The following is a 20,710-nucleotide window of genomic DNA, read 5'->3' as shown; positions in this document are numbered from 1 at the left end:
TAATTGACATAATTTGCAAAAGATACTATAAGGACAAAACAGGACAAAATTAACTAAACTGGCCAGATTGACGAAAATGAAAAAAAAAATAGAAAGAAAAGACAAAACTGATAATAATGAAGAAAAAATTACAAAAATGGTAAAAAGGCAAAAAATTACAAAATTGTCGAAATAACAAAATTGAAAAATTTTAAAAAACCTTGACCAATTTGAAAAAATTAACAAATTGGCAATATTGAAAAATGGGACCAAATTTACAGAACTGGAAAAATTGATATTTTCGACAAAATTGACAAAATAAAAAAAAAATTACAAAACTGAAATTGACAAAATTGAAAAAATTGACCTAATTAACAAAACTGAAAAATGGACAAATTAAAAAAATGTGCTTCTTTTCAATTTTGTAAAATTGGTGTTTTTATTCAATTTGGTCAATTTTTAATTTTTTTCAATGTTGTGAATTTGATTTTTTTTTTCAATCTTATTAATTTAGTCAGGTTAATCATTTATTCTACTTTAATAGTCGTATTCAAATTTCTTAAATTTGCGAGTTTTAAAATTAATGTCAGTTTTGTCGAATTTTGTCATTTTTGTCATATTTATCGTTTTTTGCCTTTCTCGACATTTCGATCATTAAAATATGACATTTTAACCTTTTTTTTGAATTCTGTTCAATGTTAGTCAATTTTATAAGATTTGCCCATTTTGTCTTTTTTTTTATTTATTTTTTTTTGTCATTTTTGTCATCTTTGCAATTTTGATAAGTTTATTCATTGAAATTGACAAATTGAAAAAATTGGCGAAATTGACAAAGAAAAAAACTGACATGAATGATCACCATGAATATTGACAATATAAAAATTGCCCAAATTGACATCGTATATTTCTCTTCGTTGGCATCGTATATTTCTCTTGCGATAGTAAGATCATGTAAATGTTCTACAATTTATCAGACGATGGAATTGCTGAACCGTTTTGGTGGTTAATTTCTATTAGTGCAAGTGAGAAGCACACATGATATCACCCAATAATATTTTCTATACCCTCGCTTTCTTCACTTTAAATGTTAACCAGAGAAAACGTTGTGAAATTTGAATCACATGGTTAGGCATCCTTTTTTTAATTGCATTTTTTAATTCTGTTGTGGTATGAGCCTACTTGGTTGAATGATTCAACTGAATCAAAGCAATCGAAAGATTCCTTTTAATTCAACCACGGTAATACTGGTATATGAACTTTTCATTTACCGTGGTTGAATGAAAAGGAATCTTTCGATTGCTTTGATTCAGCATTTTTTTAATGTTATATTTTCAGATTACCATATGCTGTGGCTCCAAAAAATTTAGATTATTCTTTTTTTCAAAAACATGAAAAGTATCGGGATCTTACAGGATATTTCAGGATTCCAGGATTCATTCAAAAACCGCTAATTAGTTGCAATTTCTTTTTCAAATTTACAAATCGTTTTATTAAGGCATATTACATATAAACTTATAAACTATATGCGTAACTAATATAATATTTACAATGACTAGAAAATAAATAAGCTTTCAATAGAATTTCTAAAACAAAATACAATTTTAGGGCTTGTGAGACAGTTCGAGCCCACGAGTAAACATCGAACACAGTTGTACCGGATAAGTTTTTCAATAACTGTCTGCAAACTGCAACGTTGATATAAAGTCGCGAATGCCATAAAGATGGTAAAACGACTATAATCGAAACCAAAAAAAAATACAATTTTATGCTTATTTTGAATCCTATAAATTTACCATAGAACAGCAATTGTCCGCCAAATATTTTCAAATAAAAAAAAAAACATATAAAATATAAGGAACGAAAAAAAACAGAAGTATCCTCTTGGTTAAAGTTTCAAGTGGTTAGAAATGAGACAATGTCAAAATAATCATTCAAAAGTTCGAATATAATAATAAAGTTTCAAAGAATTGATTCAATTTTTTTTAGGTTGCTATAAAATGTATGACCTGTTTTTTTTTTTCAAAATTTCCTATTAGCTTTTTTTGATTAAAATGTTTCACTTATTTTCAACACACTTTTTAAAAACAGTACACAAAAATCTATTTTCAATAAATTGCATAATATCTGCAACCAATTTTCTTCTATTTCTGTTTTAACAAAACTTCTAAAAAATTTAAATCATCCTGGGAATCGGGAAATCTGACGATCCTTTTATCGAGCAACTTGAGATCTCGGGGAATATTCAACAGAAGATTTTAGCACTCTGCTGCATACGAAACCTTATCTATATATATTTTTTTAATGTTTCAAGTAGTAGTATTGCCAAACATTTCAAACTTTTTTATTGCCTTGAGCAATTACTAAACCCAAAAAAAAATCCAAAAAATGTGACTTTCATTCACATTATTTGAATAGTTGAAAACATTGCATAAAAAAATTCTTTCTCTAGCCTAGCTTAGCTAACCTTCGTTTACTGCTCATATTCACCTTAAATCATTGAACTCGAAATGCTGTGTAGAAATATTTATACACCAAAATTCAAAAAAGACATAACATATTTTATAATTAATTTTTATTTAAGATTTTCACTCATTTAGTGCAAAAAAAATCTTATCTGGAATAAATTTCTTAGCTACCGATAAACAAAGTTATTTCCACCGATTTTGTTTGCAACTCCTTTTAAAATGCAGTAGACGATTAAGTTAAACAAAAACGGTTTAATATCATGCAAATACAAAGAATTAATCAGTTTAGGTACTGTGAATTCATCAACAAAAAGCCTGGTATCTTCAAATAAAAATTGTCCATTACGTGAAAACAGTGTAAGATAAAAAAGTGAAAAGTTCTAATAAATTTAACCCAGATAAAATTCTAAAATCTTCATTATTATTATTGTTTGATTAAGTTAACGTGAACCTATTCATGAATTGCATATTTATCAAACTCCTCACAAAAAAAATGATAGTTTAAGTGGTAGCTACAAACCTGGTAATTCTATAAGGCGATTGTATTGTATTCTATAAGGCGATTGAAATGGGAGATGTTTTGAAGATTGGGACTTTCGGCTTTCCTTTGAGCCCAAATTTTAAATAATCCATCGGGGGTCTAGAACACTTTTTTGAAGATTTTTTATCCTTTTTAATAGTTTTTTCAAAGACAAAACCATACTATCCGATGTTAAAACGCTTGTCTTACCTTTAACGTTAGCTCAACTCCATATGCCAATAATATGATTTAATAAGAAATTTCTCTGACTACAACTTTGTAGAAGACATCAAAGTGATATAAATTAAGAGAAAAGTCACAAATGTGAAGAGAATGAGAGAATGTCACAAATAGAGTGATTATAATTTAATTTATAAAAATCTAATGAAACTTCTCATTTCTTACATTTTTTACTTTCCCCTGAAATGTTTTTTCTTACTTTTAAGAACACAAAATGTAACACTGTGTCATTAGCAGAATTTAAAGCAGTTGCTTGAAATGCCTTAAATAATGTTTCTACATTTATTGCCATATAAATGTTACATTGCTAAAAGTGTGAGATGAGTAACAACATTTTGAAGTAAAGCAGGGGTCATTTTTTAAATGGGCGGAACAAATTTGAAATCTCTCTTTTGTCACTTGAAACATCCTGGTGGTGAGGAGATGAAGGTGGAAAGTAATAAAAAATTAACAAAAGTTTTCAATAAATTTTGAAAAAAATGGACAAAAGCTGGCATGCAACAAACTTCTATGCAATCTACATTGCACAGTATCTAAAAATCCAAATAATTTAGATCCAAAATTTGAAAAAAAAATCGTGAACAACATGCGATTTCTTCTACAGTTTGGCTTTCGATCCTTCAACTGTTTTTCTCTCTATTTGTATCACTTTGATGCCTTTTAGTCAGAGAAATTCCCTATTAAATCATGTTATTAACATATGGAGTTGGACTAACGCTAAAGGTAAGACAAGCGTATTAACAGTAAGTAGTATGATTTTGTCTTTGAAAAAACCATTAAAAAGGCTAGGAAATTTTTAAACAAAAATAAAAATAAATTGTTCTAGGTTCCCCGATGGATTATTTAAATTTTTGGCTCAAATGAAAGGGGAAAGTCCCGGCCTTTGAATGGTGCAAAAATTAGCGAAGCTAATTCTGGATAAATAAAATTGTTCCATCTGAGACACCTCAAATCTTCTTCCAAAATCTGGTTATTACTGTAATTGCTGTTTGATTCTGTATCTCCTTATTTATATTTTTCATTGTATAATTAATCGAAACAATTTGTTACTCATTTAAGGGGAAGCATTCCAGATTTTTTGGATTTTTCCGGACATGCCTAGGCTAGCAATGTAAAGTGAATAAGAAATGCAAACCACGGTCTAGATTTATTCACATTATAAAAAACACAGTTTTCCACGCTAGTTTTATCAAAATTGGTTTTTTTTTTCGGGGGTTTGAAAAATGATCTGAACATTTCTGACGTGTTTCGATAAAAAAAAAAAGTGAAAGTATGAGGTATTTTATTAAGAGGTTTAAGTCGAAAAATAAGATTTTGACAGATTTTGATCAAAATATTGTTGATCTGCTCAGCCTGCAAAATGCGGGAAAGCTTCTGCAATGCTTGTAAATTTGAGAGATACTATTCGAGTTATTTTTTACGGCCCCCTTAGCTACCATATTTTAAGTAGAGTTTTATTTCAATTTTCTAGTTTTGATTTCTGTTCCTTGATTTCTAGAACTTTTGATGTATAAATTTTTTGTCCTCGGGGGGCTCGTTGCAATTGCCTCTCATTGGCTCCCCCTAATACGACCTTGAGAACTTACATTTCAGTCCTGATTAAATTCAAATTTACTTATTTTAGAACTTGCTAATAGTTCCTCCATATCTATCTACCTTCCGATACCGGGAAATACAGCATGTAGCAAGAAACTGTGCTTAACCTACATGGAAAGCCATTTGTAGTAATTTTTCAAATAATCTACTGGAAAAAAACTATCTGAATACATGATATTTCTCTGTACAATGGTTTCGAATTCTCACTCGGAATTAAGATCCAAAAATTTGAATTTCAATTCTTACAGAAATAAATGTATAGAATTCAAAATTTGAAATCAAAATTAATTATATCAATTCTGTATAAAATTGTGTGGATGAATATTTTTCCTTATTTAAAAAAAAATGGGAATAAAAAATCAAACAAATAAGTAGGTATAGCATGAAATTAACAAAAAATTTTAAGCCAGATATTTATGCAAAACACTACCGGAGTTAAATTTAATTTTTTTAATTTCAATTCGTGTTTTGAATTTTGAATGTTATATACAGATTTTTTTTTTTTAAATTTAAATTTAAATGATGCAGATGCAGGTTGCAGAGGATTAATTAAAAAAAATCTGTTTCAACTTGTTATTTGCTGAGCTGCTTATAATACTAATAGTGTTCTAAAAATTCGAGTAATAAACAAGAATAGTTTGTTTTAGTTTTACAAGAAATTTACAAAATTTTTCTACAAAAACAAAATCAGAATAACTTTTACTTTCAACAAAAAGAGATACGAATCGCTTTATGCTTTGAAAATGCTTGCTTCTTTACTGCACGAATTATGCCAAAAGCTTCATACACTGACAGACTTTTCCACAAATAGTATGCTTTCAGTTGATCCAAATTGAAATTGGTACATATTTGATTTGCTCAAACTTGATTTCCTCTGAATTTGGCACGAAATTTTTTCCTATATTATGAGGCCCTTAAATCCAATGTGATCTAGCTTGGATGAAATCCAATAGCCAATTGGATTCTTGAAAGCAACTTTTTCATAGATAAACATTGCCAATAATGAAACTTTATAACTAAGTAGAACGTATTGGCCTCGATTGAACTTTGATAAACATTTGTGGCGAACTTGACAGTGGAACGTATCAACGAATGTTTTCCCTTGAGGCCTCAAACATTACTACGTAGCAACATGAAAGTTGCTCCAGGAATTCGTTTCGGTTGAACTGAAGACCATCATTAATGACCGACCACTCTCTCAACGATTCAATTCCGCAGGTTTACCTTCTAATGACGGTAAGTTGCTCTTGAATGAACAACAACGAGGAAAAGGCATATAGTTATCCGCAAGTCATTCCGATGTCGTTGCCGTCGTCGGAGGATGCGGTTCCCAAAATTGAAGGGCACCGCGCTAGCTCTAAATACATCTGTATGTTTCCGCCCAAGAAGTTGTTTCTTTCAGTTTTTTTTTGTTCGATTGATGGGAATGGGACCCGAATGACTTGATTCGAGGGATTTTTCGATTGAGTTCATTGGACGAAAAGAAGGAACTAATAAAACTGAATTTTGTTCTAGATGGTAATTTGGTCTATTCTTGATCATTTATAAGCATGACTTTTTATGTGTCTTAACGTCCAAAAGAACTTCATTAGACAATACCCCAATAATCATTATAATTAAAACTTGCTGGTCGAATAAGAGCGCCCAATCAAATCGATGGCCCCAATTTGATTGATGCCGTTGGTTGGAACAAATGTGCTGATTGGAATCTCACACGAGCGTTAGTCGAACATCTCTAGATGCTGGAGAAAATGACCAAAATCGAGACAAACGCAAAAAGAAATAAATTCACACCTTGCAGCGCGGGAAATCGAGCTTGCGAAAGTTAGTTCGAATCAATCGAGAAGTCAAAGAAACCCCGAAAAATAACACTTCGAAAAGTGGGTTCGAAATTGGCAAAGCTGACGACGACGATATATTCGAGGCTTGATGCGTACAGCCCAGCGCCTCAAGTTTCATGTGACAACACCGCCGATCAAATCTCACGCATCGACTGGAGGCGCGCTGATGAGAAACGGTACAGCTTGATCGCGCTAATTATAAGCTTTGTCTTTGGAATTGGATCAATGAAAATAGCAATCAATCGGCGATTTATTAAGCCGGCTAGTTGGTGAACGAAATCGATTTTAGTTGATGAATGTGAGCTTTAAACCAATTTAATTTCGGCAGTTTCATGAATTCATTATGAAAAAATGAGAAAAATTTGTTATATTCAAATTCGAGTCCCTCAAAATTAACTTTGAAAACATTTTCACTCATACAAAATATTCGAAACCACTTTAAGACTTTGAGATTTAGCACACCGAAAATTAAACCTTTCAACTCCCCCACGAAGCCATCATAAATTAAAGTCCAAGATCCGGAGCCAGACAGCGAGTGTAACCATCGAAATGAGCCCCGGGAGTGATTAAAGTCGCGAAATTTATCTGCCGCTTTTAATCAGACCCACTTGGGGAGATGACTTACGGGCAAAAAAAAATCCACCGGGAACAGGAGCACTAAAATGAGGTGAGAAGAAAAGGGGCAAGTCACTTCTCAAAAGGCAATCGCGTTCTTTCATCTTGATTGGGAGACGTAGGTACTTTAAAATATGAGTCACTTCAGCTTCAGCGCGAAAAAATTATCATCATTTCCAAGCAGGAATGGAAAACGAGCGAACCCTAATAAATAATCGAGGTTACGCCACCTCACCAACAACAACAACAGCTGACATTTAGCTTAAGTCCGTTGCGATTTATGGAACAATTTGTTCTTACGGCTGGACCAGCCAAAATCTCTCAACGGACAAATTTCGAAACATAAGGCATAAATGTTTTAGAAGGGATTTTGAAACAATTTGGAACATAACTGTTCCATTAGCCGAGTACTTACCTTTTTTTGGGAGGAAGGTACGCAGATGCCTTTGTCTGGAAAACGAGAAAGAAAATCAATTAGTACTGGTTTCGTTGTTAAAAAAATTATTCTCCGATTTTCGAATCTATAAATTTCCTCAGACAGATATCAAATCTAATGAAAGCTGATTTCCTAGGAAAACCCCATTTATAAACTCTTGAAAGTAAACAGTTCTAAAATGCGATAATGCGCGTCCCCCTTACTGCCGAGGGAACTCAGATGAAACGATAGCGCCGCAGAATTCGTGTTTGATGTGGGTTAAGTGCAATGAAGAACGTTCATTCGTAGCTCAACCCACCTGTTACGGAAGGGAGCGATCCATTCAATTGTCTTGTCTTGCTAAATTCTTGTGAACGTTCCGTCCTTTCTAACACATTCTGCAATTAAGATACTGCTATTTTTAACTCTTGTTACAGTATAGGATAAACTATTTGAGACACAGATTCCTTAACGAAACTTATCACATGGAAAAACTTTTGATAGCACATTTCGACAAAAATGAAATAAAAAAGCTTACAATGTAAAATTGTAAAATTGTAAGCGTTGAGTCTGAACTACTTAAAGCATTGAAGTTGATTATAACGGGTTTGAGTCCGATCTTTCTTCTAGGATTATATAATTTCTCGTACATATTTAGGAATATTGAAAAATTTTGAAGTCCTCGGAAAATTTGACAATTTTGGAAAATCCTAATGATATTTATGTACTTTAAACCTCTGTTGTACTTATGGTTCAAAAATTAAATTAAACATTAAAGGGAATCAAAAAAACAACTTAAACTAAACAGTTAAGCGAAGCCACAATTATTAACGATCATTTAACATAAAAAAAAATACATTACTCAGTGTTTTTTCACAGCTGAACTTTTGATTGATAATAGGGGATAAAATAAGATCCGGAGCCTTGAAATATTCTTTGAGCTTTTTAAGTAAGATTTTCTTATTCAATGTTGTATGAGCTACAGTAAGTTAACGTAAATTTTTATAATACATTTTCAGTACAGAGAAGCCAGAAAATGTGTTGCGAAAAATAGAACTATTGAAACATTTACTAGATGATCTGGATTGAAGGATGATTTATTCACTTGAAAATAATATGAAAAATATGTGGTGTTTTGAAAAGGTTGCTATTTTTATAAATTCAAAAAAATCCCATTAGCTAGAAAAAATTTAATTAAGAATTTGAAGGTTATTTTTCCATGTAAAAGAAATATTATTGGTTTAATTTTTTTTCTAAAATATCCGAATTATTGAGATTTGCAGCATTTACTGATTCTTCTCTTTTATTGATTTTTTTTCGAAGTGAAAAAAATTGCACTCTTAATTTGTTTAAGTAAACTTTTGCAATTTTTTCAATTTCTTTAAAATTACAATTATTACTTTTTACCAAATTTTGTATTAAGGAGTGTATTCGAAAAAAAAATGCAACACTTTGTTTTGTGGATAACTTTTGAATGCATAAATGGAAATTGATGAAATTACGTTGGTAATGTTATGTTCACATGTGCAAATTTCTGTGATGTTTTTTCAAGTGGTTTTTGAGATAGCGTCCAATGAAGAAATTTTTCGACTTTTATTTTTGGACAACACGTGCGCCATTATAACACATACTATGACCCACACTTACACACACTTAGTTTTTACGTAGTGGCACGATTTCAGATCCAACTAAATCATAGTATAAGACTTTTGAGACCTGTTGAAGTGCTTTGCATGGAAAACAGTCGCATCTGGAGGCACTTTTCTTTGTATATTTATCAATTCATCGTGACAATCGTTATGAAACACTGAGTGATTTGCAGTTTCTTCCTAGTTTACGGTTAGCCTCTTCAAGTACTACATATCCATTTTTTCGAATATTTCTCCTTGTTTATCTCCGGGAAAATACAGGCGAGACTTATGGACGAACAGTTTTTGGCTAGAAACCTGCCAGGCGACCGCTAAAGAGTTCGTTTTGCTGTCCATTACGAATTTATTTGAAATATCTCCTCACTAGCAGTCCAAATATTTTGTGCACGATGTGACCACCGTATTTTGTTAATTTTACAGGTTGGCAGCCTTTCTACCTTGTAGAAATAAAGTCAGGCATATTTTTAGTGAACTAGACATCTTCACATTTATTCAAATTTTAGCTCATTACTGAATCCTCTAGGACTTCCGGAACGATTGTTCACTTTTGTCTAGATTTTGATCTAATAGTTGATTTCCAGCTGTTTTCGGGTCTCCCACTAGGAATTTCCTGGATTTTTCTCTATCCTGCTCAAAAAATTTTGTCAATGTACTTCAGCATTGGCCGATATCTCAAAAATCACGTGACAGATTGTCCCCAAACTTTATACATGTACAAATTGCATTTCCAGGTAGCTTGACTGAAAATTTTTATAAATTTCCTTCTATGCATTCAAAAGTTATTCACAAAACAAAGTGTTGCATTTTTTTCGGATACACTCCTTATTTTATGCAGTTTGTAATTGATACTTCTGTGCATTTAACGACCTGGCCATGGTTCGTAATTTCGACTGGAAAACATTAATTTTTAAAATCACGGGTCACTGGTTCTTATCATGCGATTTTGTTCTGCTTTGTGGCAAATTAGTGGTGAAGAATAAATGCACACATATAAATTTTTTTTGGCACACTTCCACCCCTAATTTCCCCTGCAGATTGAATATTTTAACGCCATGTTAATAAACGAGTAAAAATTCATCTAAAAACTGTGTAGAATTTTCTTTTGTAGATGATTGAATCCGTGTATGACAATTGACGAAGTTTTCAGAGAAACAACCTAGTAATGTAATGTTTATATATGCAAAATTTTTTGGCAATCTGTAGAGTGGTTTTCGAGATGATATATATTAAAAGTTCAATCATCCAAATTTCGATCATTGAACTTCACACGGACGCCTTAAAATCAGTGTTAAAACAGTTGAGAACTAATTATTTTCGGCTTTTTACGTTCTGCGATTTTAATCCAACAACTTTCCAGACGTTTCGTCCATTTTTTGTGGTCTTTCTCAACAGACCACAACAGACAGATAAATCACTTGAGAAAAACCACAAAAATGGTCGAAACGTTGATTATTTCAAACAATTTTTTTTTTATTCAAAACGTAGACCGTAAAAAGCCGGAAATAATAAATTCAAAACATATTTCTAGACAAAAACATAAATCTAAGTGAAAAACAGTATTTGGAGAGAGATGTTATCAAACTTGAGTATTTAAACAAGTGTTTTCCAACATATACACAAAGATTCAAGAAAATCGAGGGTTCTGGGAGCACTGTTTGAGAGCTGTCGCGTGTTTTTATGCTTAAGTAAAAAATGAAGATTTGTGCGTGATATTGAAAGTTTTATTTATTTATTTTTTTGCCAATCGATGATAGATGTTTTAGTGCGGTAGTGTTGTGTGAAATAAGTTTAAAAAAGTGAAAAGCAATTCGAAAATTTCGCGATGAAAATTGTGTTTTTTGGTCTGTTGATGACGTGCAAGCGAAAAGAGTAACGCAGGGGGGTGATGTTTATAAGTTCCAGCTAAATTGACAAACAGAGTGCGCTGTCGTCACTTCCTACAAAAACTTCGTACCCCGTTCCTTAAACCGTTCATCACCACTCCGATGAGTACTATTTGTGAGAATGTCTATGGAAATAAGACCCCATACGAGCTAAGTATACGTTTTATATAAATTGTTTCCTAAATGCTTGCTAACTTCTATTGCAGGAATGAGACCAAAAATGTTGACATTTCCTCAGCGTGACTCAGTAGGTTTTATTCAATTTTTGAAGCTTGCATGCAACATCGCAAAAAAAATTAAGGATCGTTTCCAATTTACTGAAACGATAAAATCTTATCGACGTTCCGAAAGCTCTAGAAGGTTTCGTTAAGTAGAAACAGAACAACCGAAGTTGCCAAAATCACTGACAAAACTGTGTCATACATTTTAATGCAAATTTTCAACATTTTTGTTTGTTTCAAAAGCTCGCGAATTAAGTGTACTTCTATTAGATATATGTATGTATTTTTTTCTAGATCTTTTTAGCTCGCAGCAACAGATTCGTGAGCTTTGTTATATTTAAAATATTTTATTTTTATTTGTTAATGTTGCCATTTAATACAACGGTATTGAAATTATTGCATTTCGAATACAATCTTGCGGTATAGTTTAACTTTTAAACAAATTTAAATAAATATTGCTCAACTGATGCTTACTATAGTAATTTTCTTGGATTGAAATAGATAGGTATGGTACAAACAGATACACAGTGTACATTTCTTGGCCATTATGATTGACTACCGTCAAACGGGGCATCATGCAACTGCGGGGTTGAATGCAACATTTATATAACACCACACAGATTCAATTTTTAATTTAATGTAATGAGATAAAGTTATCTTTTAATGATTAAAAAATGATGATGACATAGTTTCTTGAATCCTAAGATAGTTTTTTTAAGTTTTAGTTTTTCATATAAAATTTGAAAAATCGAACAATGAATGTACAATTTTTAACATTTTTCGATGCCGTAAAAAACTTTACCCAGTATGACGGATTGGCTTGATAATATCACCTACAAACTTTATACTGGTTTCCTCATCCTATACCAACATTGATCATGTGGAAATATTTTTCGAACAATCACTCAAATTTTTTAAATAAATATTTTTATAATTCAGTTACCCGTCTGGGGTAAAATGCAACAAAATGCAAATCGGAACTAAATCTCATAAATCGCTTTTCCATATGCTGGGATATTATTGTTTTGCATTATGCGTTAGTTAACATTAAAATTTCATCCATTCCTAGATTTATTTTCATGATTTGAGCTAATAGAATATTTTGTAGTATTTTTTACCCCTAAATGTATGCAGAAGATTAACACTTTTTTTCTTAAAAACATTTTTGTCAGAAAAAATTAAAAATTTCATTCGAACAAAACCAAAATTAACTGCAATTGGTGCTATATGCCTTATGACATCACAAATGTATATAAAACTATGAATTTTCATTCGTTTTCATTTGATTTTTCATTAATTACAGAGTTTGTTGCAACTTACCCCTTTTTCTTAGTAGGGTGAAAATCGCTTGTTTTTGTTAATTTAAAAATAACTGGTGAAACCAATAATTTTTCTGACTACGCCAGTTTGGTGACCCATCTACCTTAAAACTTTTGATGTACAAGAGGTATGATTATCTGTAAGCATTAAGATTTTAGAAGCCATTGAAGTTGAGAATTGTTGCATGTTGCCCCAGTTGACGGTATATATTTAAACATCTGACTTACAACAATTTCAATCTTTAATTATTTTTTTTTCTCTGATTGCGGTTAAAATTAGAGCATTTCTCCGCATTTTTTTTTTGCTCTCTGTGTACATTCACGTCGTTCCTACAAACAATTTTAGCAGCTTAGCACACTAAAAGTTGTATTTACATTCGATTCTAAAATTACTTGCGATTAATGTTCTTGTGAATCTTTCGGATTTGTTTTACGACATGACTTGAAATCTTTTATTGAAGCTTTAAGCTGGAGTTGCAATTTCTGATGTTTTTTTTTGTTTGACTTATATTTCGCTGCGATGGACGCTACTTAGTTAGATTTACTGACAAAACTTGTAAACCCGTTTTGTATGTTTTGATGAGTACATAGATAAATGTTGGAACTTAATTAAAATATATCAATTTTGTGTAATTTTTTGTTGGAATATTTTGTTTGAATGTTTTGAATATCTATGAGCTCTAGGCCCCGAATACATGTAGGAGAATAGGTTTTTATACTATCAGATGAATTAGTAGTTGAATTTATTCAGTTCATTTGCGAAGGATTTGTTTTGAGTTTTGAAGGAGAACTTGGTTTTTTCCCACAACTAGATTAATTTTCAAACATCCGCTGAGTAATTCTTAACCATTTTAAGGAAATATTCCATCTAACATGTTTTAAAAGTGTGTCTTAATAGCGGTATGCTGAGTTACGCTTGCTTTTGAATTTCAGCTACCTACTTTTAGTGGAAATGAAGAAGGTTTTAACAATTGCGTTGATGATTTTTTGTGGAAAATATTATGATTATATGTATGTTAAGGAGGATTTTTTAATAAAAATAATTAAGAACAATCTGAGAGAAGGTTCTTAAAGGATTTATGTCAGCAGAAAAGTCACTTCTAAAAGTTTTGGCACAACTGTATGTTTAGAATTTTTTGAGCATATATTGCAGTAAGAGAAAAATAAGGATATAGTTTTTCAGAACATTGCAACTCAGGCTTTCCTTTCAGTAAAACATCGGTTAAAGGTCTTGAGATTTTTCTATAGCATGATATTTTCGATTTTTTCTTTTCAAAGCTAAAAATTTGATAACGACCACGTAACCCAGCAAATTTGAGGAATTTTTGGTAATAACCGCACTTAGGTTTTTTTTTTGTAAAACTGTAGGAATAAACAAACACAGGTTCAAATAAAAAGATCCATGCACTTGTCAATAGTGTTTCCAGATCTTATCCTTTTACCCACACCCCCAAACGATTTTTTTTGCTAGGATGCAGAGGTGACCTCGGTCCTAGAGCACAATTTTATAACTTTCATCCCTTTCTCTATTTTTCCTTACTATCTATTGACTACTAGGACGTGGCCGGCGCCGTCATTGACGTTCAAAGAGAGAGCATCAGTTCTGTACATTGAGAATGAGTTTCTAATCCCAAGAACCATTCTTTTGACCCTTGTACAAAATTGGTGGCCTCGGTCAATTACGGAGTAGCAACCATTGGCGATGTGGAATTCGTTCTACTGAGCCACGCCTGATATCATGGAATTCGAAATTATTCAATACAAAGTCAAAAAAGAAATAAAAGTTTAAATATAAGTTTTGGACTGAAGTTCAATAATATCCATGTGATGCATTTTTCGTATAATTTCTAAAACATATGAACATAGTTTCGAGTTCAATGATTAATGGTGGATGTGAGTAGTCAATCAAGCTAAGCAAAGCTAAGCTTTATGAACAAGTAAGTCCATTGATGCAAGATGCGCTTTAATGATTCATTTTTATGTATTTTTTTTTATTATTATATTATTTTTTTTTAAATAATACCTTATTTTTGCATTTCATTCAAATGTCTACCAGTATTTCAAATTATATATTTCAGGCTAGCAAACAACTAAACACTGTACTTTCACCAAATTTTTTTATTACATTCATAGGTACTAGAATCTCACCTACAAATCGAAGATAAAAATCTACCCCATTGAAATTTGGTAGATTTCTATCGTCATCTTGATGAATCATGTGTTATTTAATCAGACCATCTTAATTTCAGATTCACAAATCTTTGTGCTGTCGGAATAACATTTTCTCAAATTAATATGCAATTTCATTCTCTTTCTAGTATAAGGTTGCCAGAATGTTTACAGTACGTAGTCGGACCGGACAAATCTCGGTAATTTTATAAAAAAAACCTTGCAAAATCCGGGCATTTGTTTTTAAAACTGACGACCATATCCGGGCAAATTTGGTCAAAACCCAAAAATTTCTCCATAAAAAAAAGAAAAAAAATTTAAAAATAATTTTTTCATCACAAATTTTCGACGGATTTCAAATCGTAATTTAAACAACCTTTTTTTGATTATTTTTGTAAAACTTACTCAACAAAATTTCGTTTTGAACGCATAAGTAGAAAATGTTACGACACAATTTGTTTTTTTTTTTTTTTTTTGTTCAGTTTACCAAATAAAGAGAATAAATCCGGGAAAAATCAAGGATTTTTACAATGAAATCCAGGTACTCGCACTGGACCGAACTGTTCGCTAATTTTTTAATCAAAATCCGGGCAAACCCGTATAAAACCGGGCAATCTGGCAACCTTATTCTAGTGTATTATGATGATTTTAATAATAACTTATAGACACATGTATTAATATAACAATACCAAATTATTATTCAATCAAATCCACATTTCAATATTCCATGTCATAATCAACTTATAATTTGCAGCAAGTGTCGAGACTATTCATATTCAGTAGTTAATTGGAAAATATTACCATTTATCACATCAAACTTGTTGTAGTGAATCAATATCAACATTAATATGGAAATATTGATTAATTTCTGAGTAGGAAAGTAAACTTTTTTTTTTCTGCTTCAAGTTTCAATCTTGCAATTCGTGGAAAAATTATCGATCTGATCCAGGGTCCTACAAATATTAACCATTTTTCATCTTTATTTTATGTTAACTAACGATTGTACATGAAAATTTTAACATTACGTTTGTCGCCATTTTTTCGTGATGGTTAAGTGAAATTAAAAAAAAGTCACAGATTAACAAATAATACAAAAATAAAAACAGTACTCGCTAATTCATTGGATACTTTTAAATTTAAATGTTGTCTCGCAACCTTATTAATCGGAAAAACCCTTCGGGCCCAAAGATATCGAATTATCGAGCGATTATGTATATCAAAATGGTTGTTAACAGTTTCGTAAGATTTTATCATTATATCAAAAATAATAATAACATACAAAAACGGACCGGGTTTCACATCATAAATAGTTTTGAGATTTAAAATCAATATCAGAACAACGATATATATATATTTTTTTTTGTTTCAATCTTACTGGCTAAATAATCTTCAGATTTTTTTTTTTATTGCAAGCAAGAAACAAAAAAATCAATCATCATGTACATATATCCTTTGCTTTTGTTGCTTTTCAAATTATTCATACTTTAAATTCATATTCACATTAAATTTCAGGTTCTTTTGATATGTTTTCATCATATTTTATTAAATTTTTAATCTTTTTTTTTATAGAGACTTCATGTTATATTATATTGTATTATATTTGTCCTTTTATATTATATTATATCACATTATATTTTATTTTATACTATATACTTTATTAAATATGAAAAACAATATACATGTGACATTTTTATATTATATCATATTTCATTAAATGAAACTATATTAAATTGTATATTTTACATTACAACATATAGGGCAGGGGCATCAGGGTATCCTCGTTTTACAAAAAGATCGGGTTACCGTGTATGCTAGTACCGTATTGAATACTAGACGTTCCTCAATTTATGTCAAGGGAATTTGGCATGGTTGAGAAAAAAGAAAGTATTTGATTACTTTTTGTAAAATAAGGACGCACTCTTTTTTCGGAAGCCTTGGCGGCGGGATTATAGTTTGCATGCTATCTTGGTTAGTCAACAACATGGTTATAGCTTCTCGAGACTTTTCCCCCTTTTAACCTTGGATACCGTAAGTGCCTCTGCTTACGATTCCATTCCCTTAGAAGTCTCATTGAGTGGTTATGATTGTGTTGCGTGGTAGCTAAGATGGACGTGTGGGTTATTTTTTTGCCACAACCGCGGCGCTGCCGTAAACCCAAGGTGGATTCAATACATACATACATACATATACACAAAGATTCAAGAAAATTGTAAGTACCACTGGAAATACGAATGGAAGGTTAATCAAAAAAAACCCAGGTATTCTGAATGCTAGTTAAAATAATAAAAAAAATTAATTAATTCATTAATTACATTTTTTTTGGATAAATAAATAAATAAATAAATAAATTCAATCAAATCTAACCTCGTTTGAATTCAAGTGTTTGACTGTATGAAATAAGTAAGTCAAATAAATTTTCATCTTGTTTCTGTTTTTTTAAACAAAATTTTCAAATAAAGATCTGTATTTAACATGAAAATCTTAACAAATGATTCAATTTGAGACTATAAAAATAATAAAAAAAAGCAATGCATTGTTATGTGCTTTGTTATCGGAATTATAAGATAACTGAATCTGAAATTTAAGTTCATTGGACTCTGGTTCTTAACTGTTGGCTTTATTTTCAAAATTGGTGAATAATCCCAAATATAAAATGTGATCTTTTTAATGATGCAAATCGTGATTCTGCATTTTATATGTTTTCAGAACTCAAACTTGTTTTTCAAAATGATGAAATTTTATACCTCTTTTCAAATTTCCAATCCATTATTCTGAAATTCTAGGAAATTTGATTTTTGAATCTTAATCTAAATTTCATAATTAAATTGGGGTTTTGGCATTTTTACCTGCTTTCCTAAACTACTTTCGAAAAGTATTCTTTTTATTTAGATTGAGCACTTACTAGGAGTTCCAGAATTTTTTTTCTATAACTTCAATATGTTAAGGCTTTCCTGCTTGAAAGAACAAGTTTTTATTATGGTTTGAAACCCCTCCCTCTCACAGGTAAAGGAGGAGGGAGCCTTTTAATACAAAGACAACTGTTTGCATAACTCGAGAACTGGTAAAGCAAATGGTACCTTATTTGGCGTGGAAAGGTATTTGAGTACGAAAAATGTTTCGATCATTATTTGAGACTGCTCTTTTCTTCCAGTATGGGAATAGGAAGTTAACAATGTTTATATGGTAGTTCATGAGCCCTTCCTACTTTGGTAAAAAGAAGAGGGTAGAAAATCTACGCCAGTAAATCATACATTTTGGCAAGATTCAAAAACTCATAAAGCTACAAGAACGGAGTAAAAATTTTGTATCTTGAAAAACAAATTTTGAGATGAAGTTTCAGTAAATAATATGGAATCAACTTTGTATTGTAATTTCAAACAACATGCAACCCTCATTTTAAAGTTGTTCTGATTTATTTTAATTTTACTAAAAAAAATGCCTACAAAATCCAAATTTGAATTATTTCTACAAATTTCATATCGTTTTGGTAGGTGTAGAAAAGCTCACCGGGTCAGCTAGTAGAATATATCCCCCCCAGAAAATTGCTCCGAACCCCCCTCGAATATTAAATCCATTGAATACAACTAAACAACCTGTTCGACGTTATTGAAAGAAAGTTTACCCTAACATCTGTCATTAAGTGTATGTCATTGTCATCGTCAATATTGTTTAAAAGCTACATCATGCAAGAAAAAATATAAGATATTTATTTCACTCTTTAATTTTAAGTCTTTAAATCAAGGATACATTAAACATTTTAAGATTGTTTAAATCAGATATTCAGTAAACACTAAACAGTAGGGTGGCAATGGATATATGGGAAAAATTTCATGAAGGTATGTTGAAAACCGGCCATATACATTTTATAGATTTACCCAAAAAAACTGACCTGTGCAAAATTTCAGCTCACTCGGACTTGGTTTAGGGGTGCCTCAAAGTGCTCAAAGTTTCGGTTTTTGACCCTTCGAAATTACTCTAAGGGAGATCAAATGAAATCGGAAAATCGTTATTTTATTTTTAAATGCCAAGTAACTTTAAAATGTCTGAAACGTCAAGATCTTGTGATATATCATAAAAAAAATTTAGTTTTCCAAAAAATGACTTTCTGGAGAAACCAGCCGTTTCTCGAGAAACCTACAGAAAATCGATTTTTGACAAAACAAAAAATTTCTTAGAGGCAGCATCAGATCTCGACGTTTCATTGATAACTGCTAATCTAACAAACCAACATTAAATACCTACAAAAACTGATTCAGTAAGTATTGAGTATTTAATATTTAAAATTTTAATTCATTTAACATCTTTGTTGAAGAATGAACATTGTTTAGACGGATTCATTTGATGCAATTCAGAAGTTCTCCAATTTTAAAGAATCGGGACCAATAAACAAAGAAAGTGCGCTTAATTACATGTTATGATTAAGAGTCTCCATATTAGTCGAAATCAGTTAATACATTTTTTTGCACCTGAGAAAAATAAATTTTGTTGCTTGAATGTTGATATCAAAATTCAATCAAACACTATTGAACTCCTAAGATCAATAATGTATTTTAGTAGATAGGTTTTGGATTAAGAAAAAAGGTGGGTAATCGTGGGCCACCAAATCCAAATCTACTAGATAACGTGCAAAGTTTATAATTTGACCCAAAACTGAAATTTACTAATTTTTTTAGTTATTTTTATGCAATTTCAGATAAGAAAATAAAGAAGAGAATTGTGTATGATCGAATAATTCTTAAAACCTGGCTCGCATTTTTGGTGGTCAATTTAAGAATCAAATGCCCGGATTTTGCCATGTTTCTACAAGGAATATTAAAGGAAGATAGTGTAAAGACAGCCCTGCTCTAGTATTAGTACAGATTGTGACGTCACAATCACGAAAAATCTGTTAACTTACTAGGAAACTTACATTTTTCGTTGATAATTCGAAGAAACTTCTGGAATTTTTCCTCTTTGAAAACATGTTATGCTAGATAGATTCTTGCTCTTCAAGATCGGTACCGAAAAAATTGAATTTTCGAGTATTTTTTCTATAAAACAGACCATTGAATTTCGAAAAATGGTGGATTTTGCCGACTCAAATTTGCTAAACTTAAAAATTAGTTCAAAGTCTTCCATGAAAATGTTCAAGTCAGTGCAGTTTAAGCTCCTTGTGACAATAAAGTAATCAAAACACAAAATATTATACAAACCACAATCGTTTATTGGCATTTTTGTAAACCGAGTTCTTCATTTTTGAACATATTGGCTTCAAGATGACATTGAATACAATTATAATATGAGAAAAAAACGTAATGCAATCTTCAAAAGACCAAAAAACTTCATAACATAATGAAATAGACACAACACAATCAAAATGAAATTAGAATGAATTTTCGTTCTTAAACGTGTTTTTCTTGGAAATTTATGCCATCCTCATATGAATTTTCGATACTCTCGTTTTTGTGACGTTACAAAATAAATCAAATATGGCTCTCGGCACTACCTTAGTTAAATATTCCAATATTTTTCTTTAATGAAATTGCCCGGATACGTGCTTAAAAAAATTCCAGCAACCTTAGTGCAGACCAGTAGTAAGAACAACAGTTTAGTCAAGTATAGAGTGTTTCTATTAAATTTGAAATTTCAGGTTTGATATATTTACATATTCAAAAGTTTTAAAGCTAAGAAAGAACAGTGATGTATAAAAAAAATTAAAACTCTGAAAGTAACATTAACAGCTATCCAATAAAATTCTCAAAAACTGCACCCAATACTGTAACCTGTCAGGTGCCACATCGTCGCTCAATGAAAGCAAA

General features: G+C 31.0%; 1 protein-coding gene across 1 annotated transcript in view; it reads right to left on the bottom strand.

The window, feature by feature from the left end:
* LOC129741779 (protein spire-like) overlaps positions 1-20,710 on the bottom strand; it is a 432,182-nt gene that overhangs the window by 373,345 nt on the left and 38,127 nt on the right. Inside the window, exon 2 of the mRNA XM_055733564.1 lies at positions 7,672-7,706. Coding sequence (XP_055589539.1) covers positions 7,672-7,706 — 35 coding nt within the window. The remainder of the gene's footprint in view (positions 1-7,671; positions 7,707-20,710) is intronic.

This window comes from Uranotaenia lowii, chromosome 2 (assembly GCF_029784155.1).
Source record: "Uranotaenia lowii strain MFRU-FL chromosome 2, ASM2978415v1, whole genome shotgun sequence".
Classification (NCBI taxonomy): domain Eukaryota; kingdom Metazoa; phylum Arthropoda; class Insecta; order Diptera; family Culicidae; genus Uranotaenia; species Uranotaenia lowii.
The sequence above is the reverse complement of the archived record's forward strand: the minus strand, read 5'-3'. Positions and strand labels throughout refer to the sequence as shown.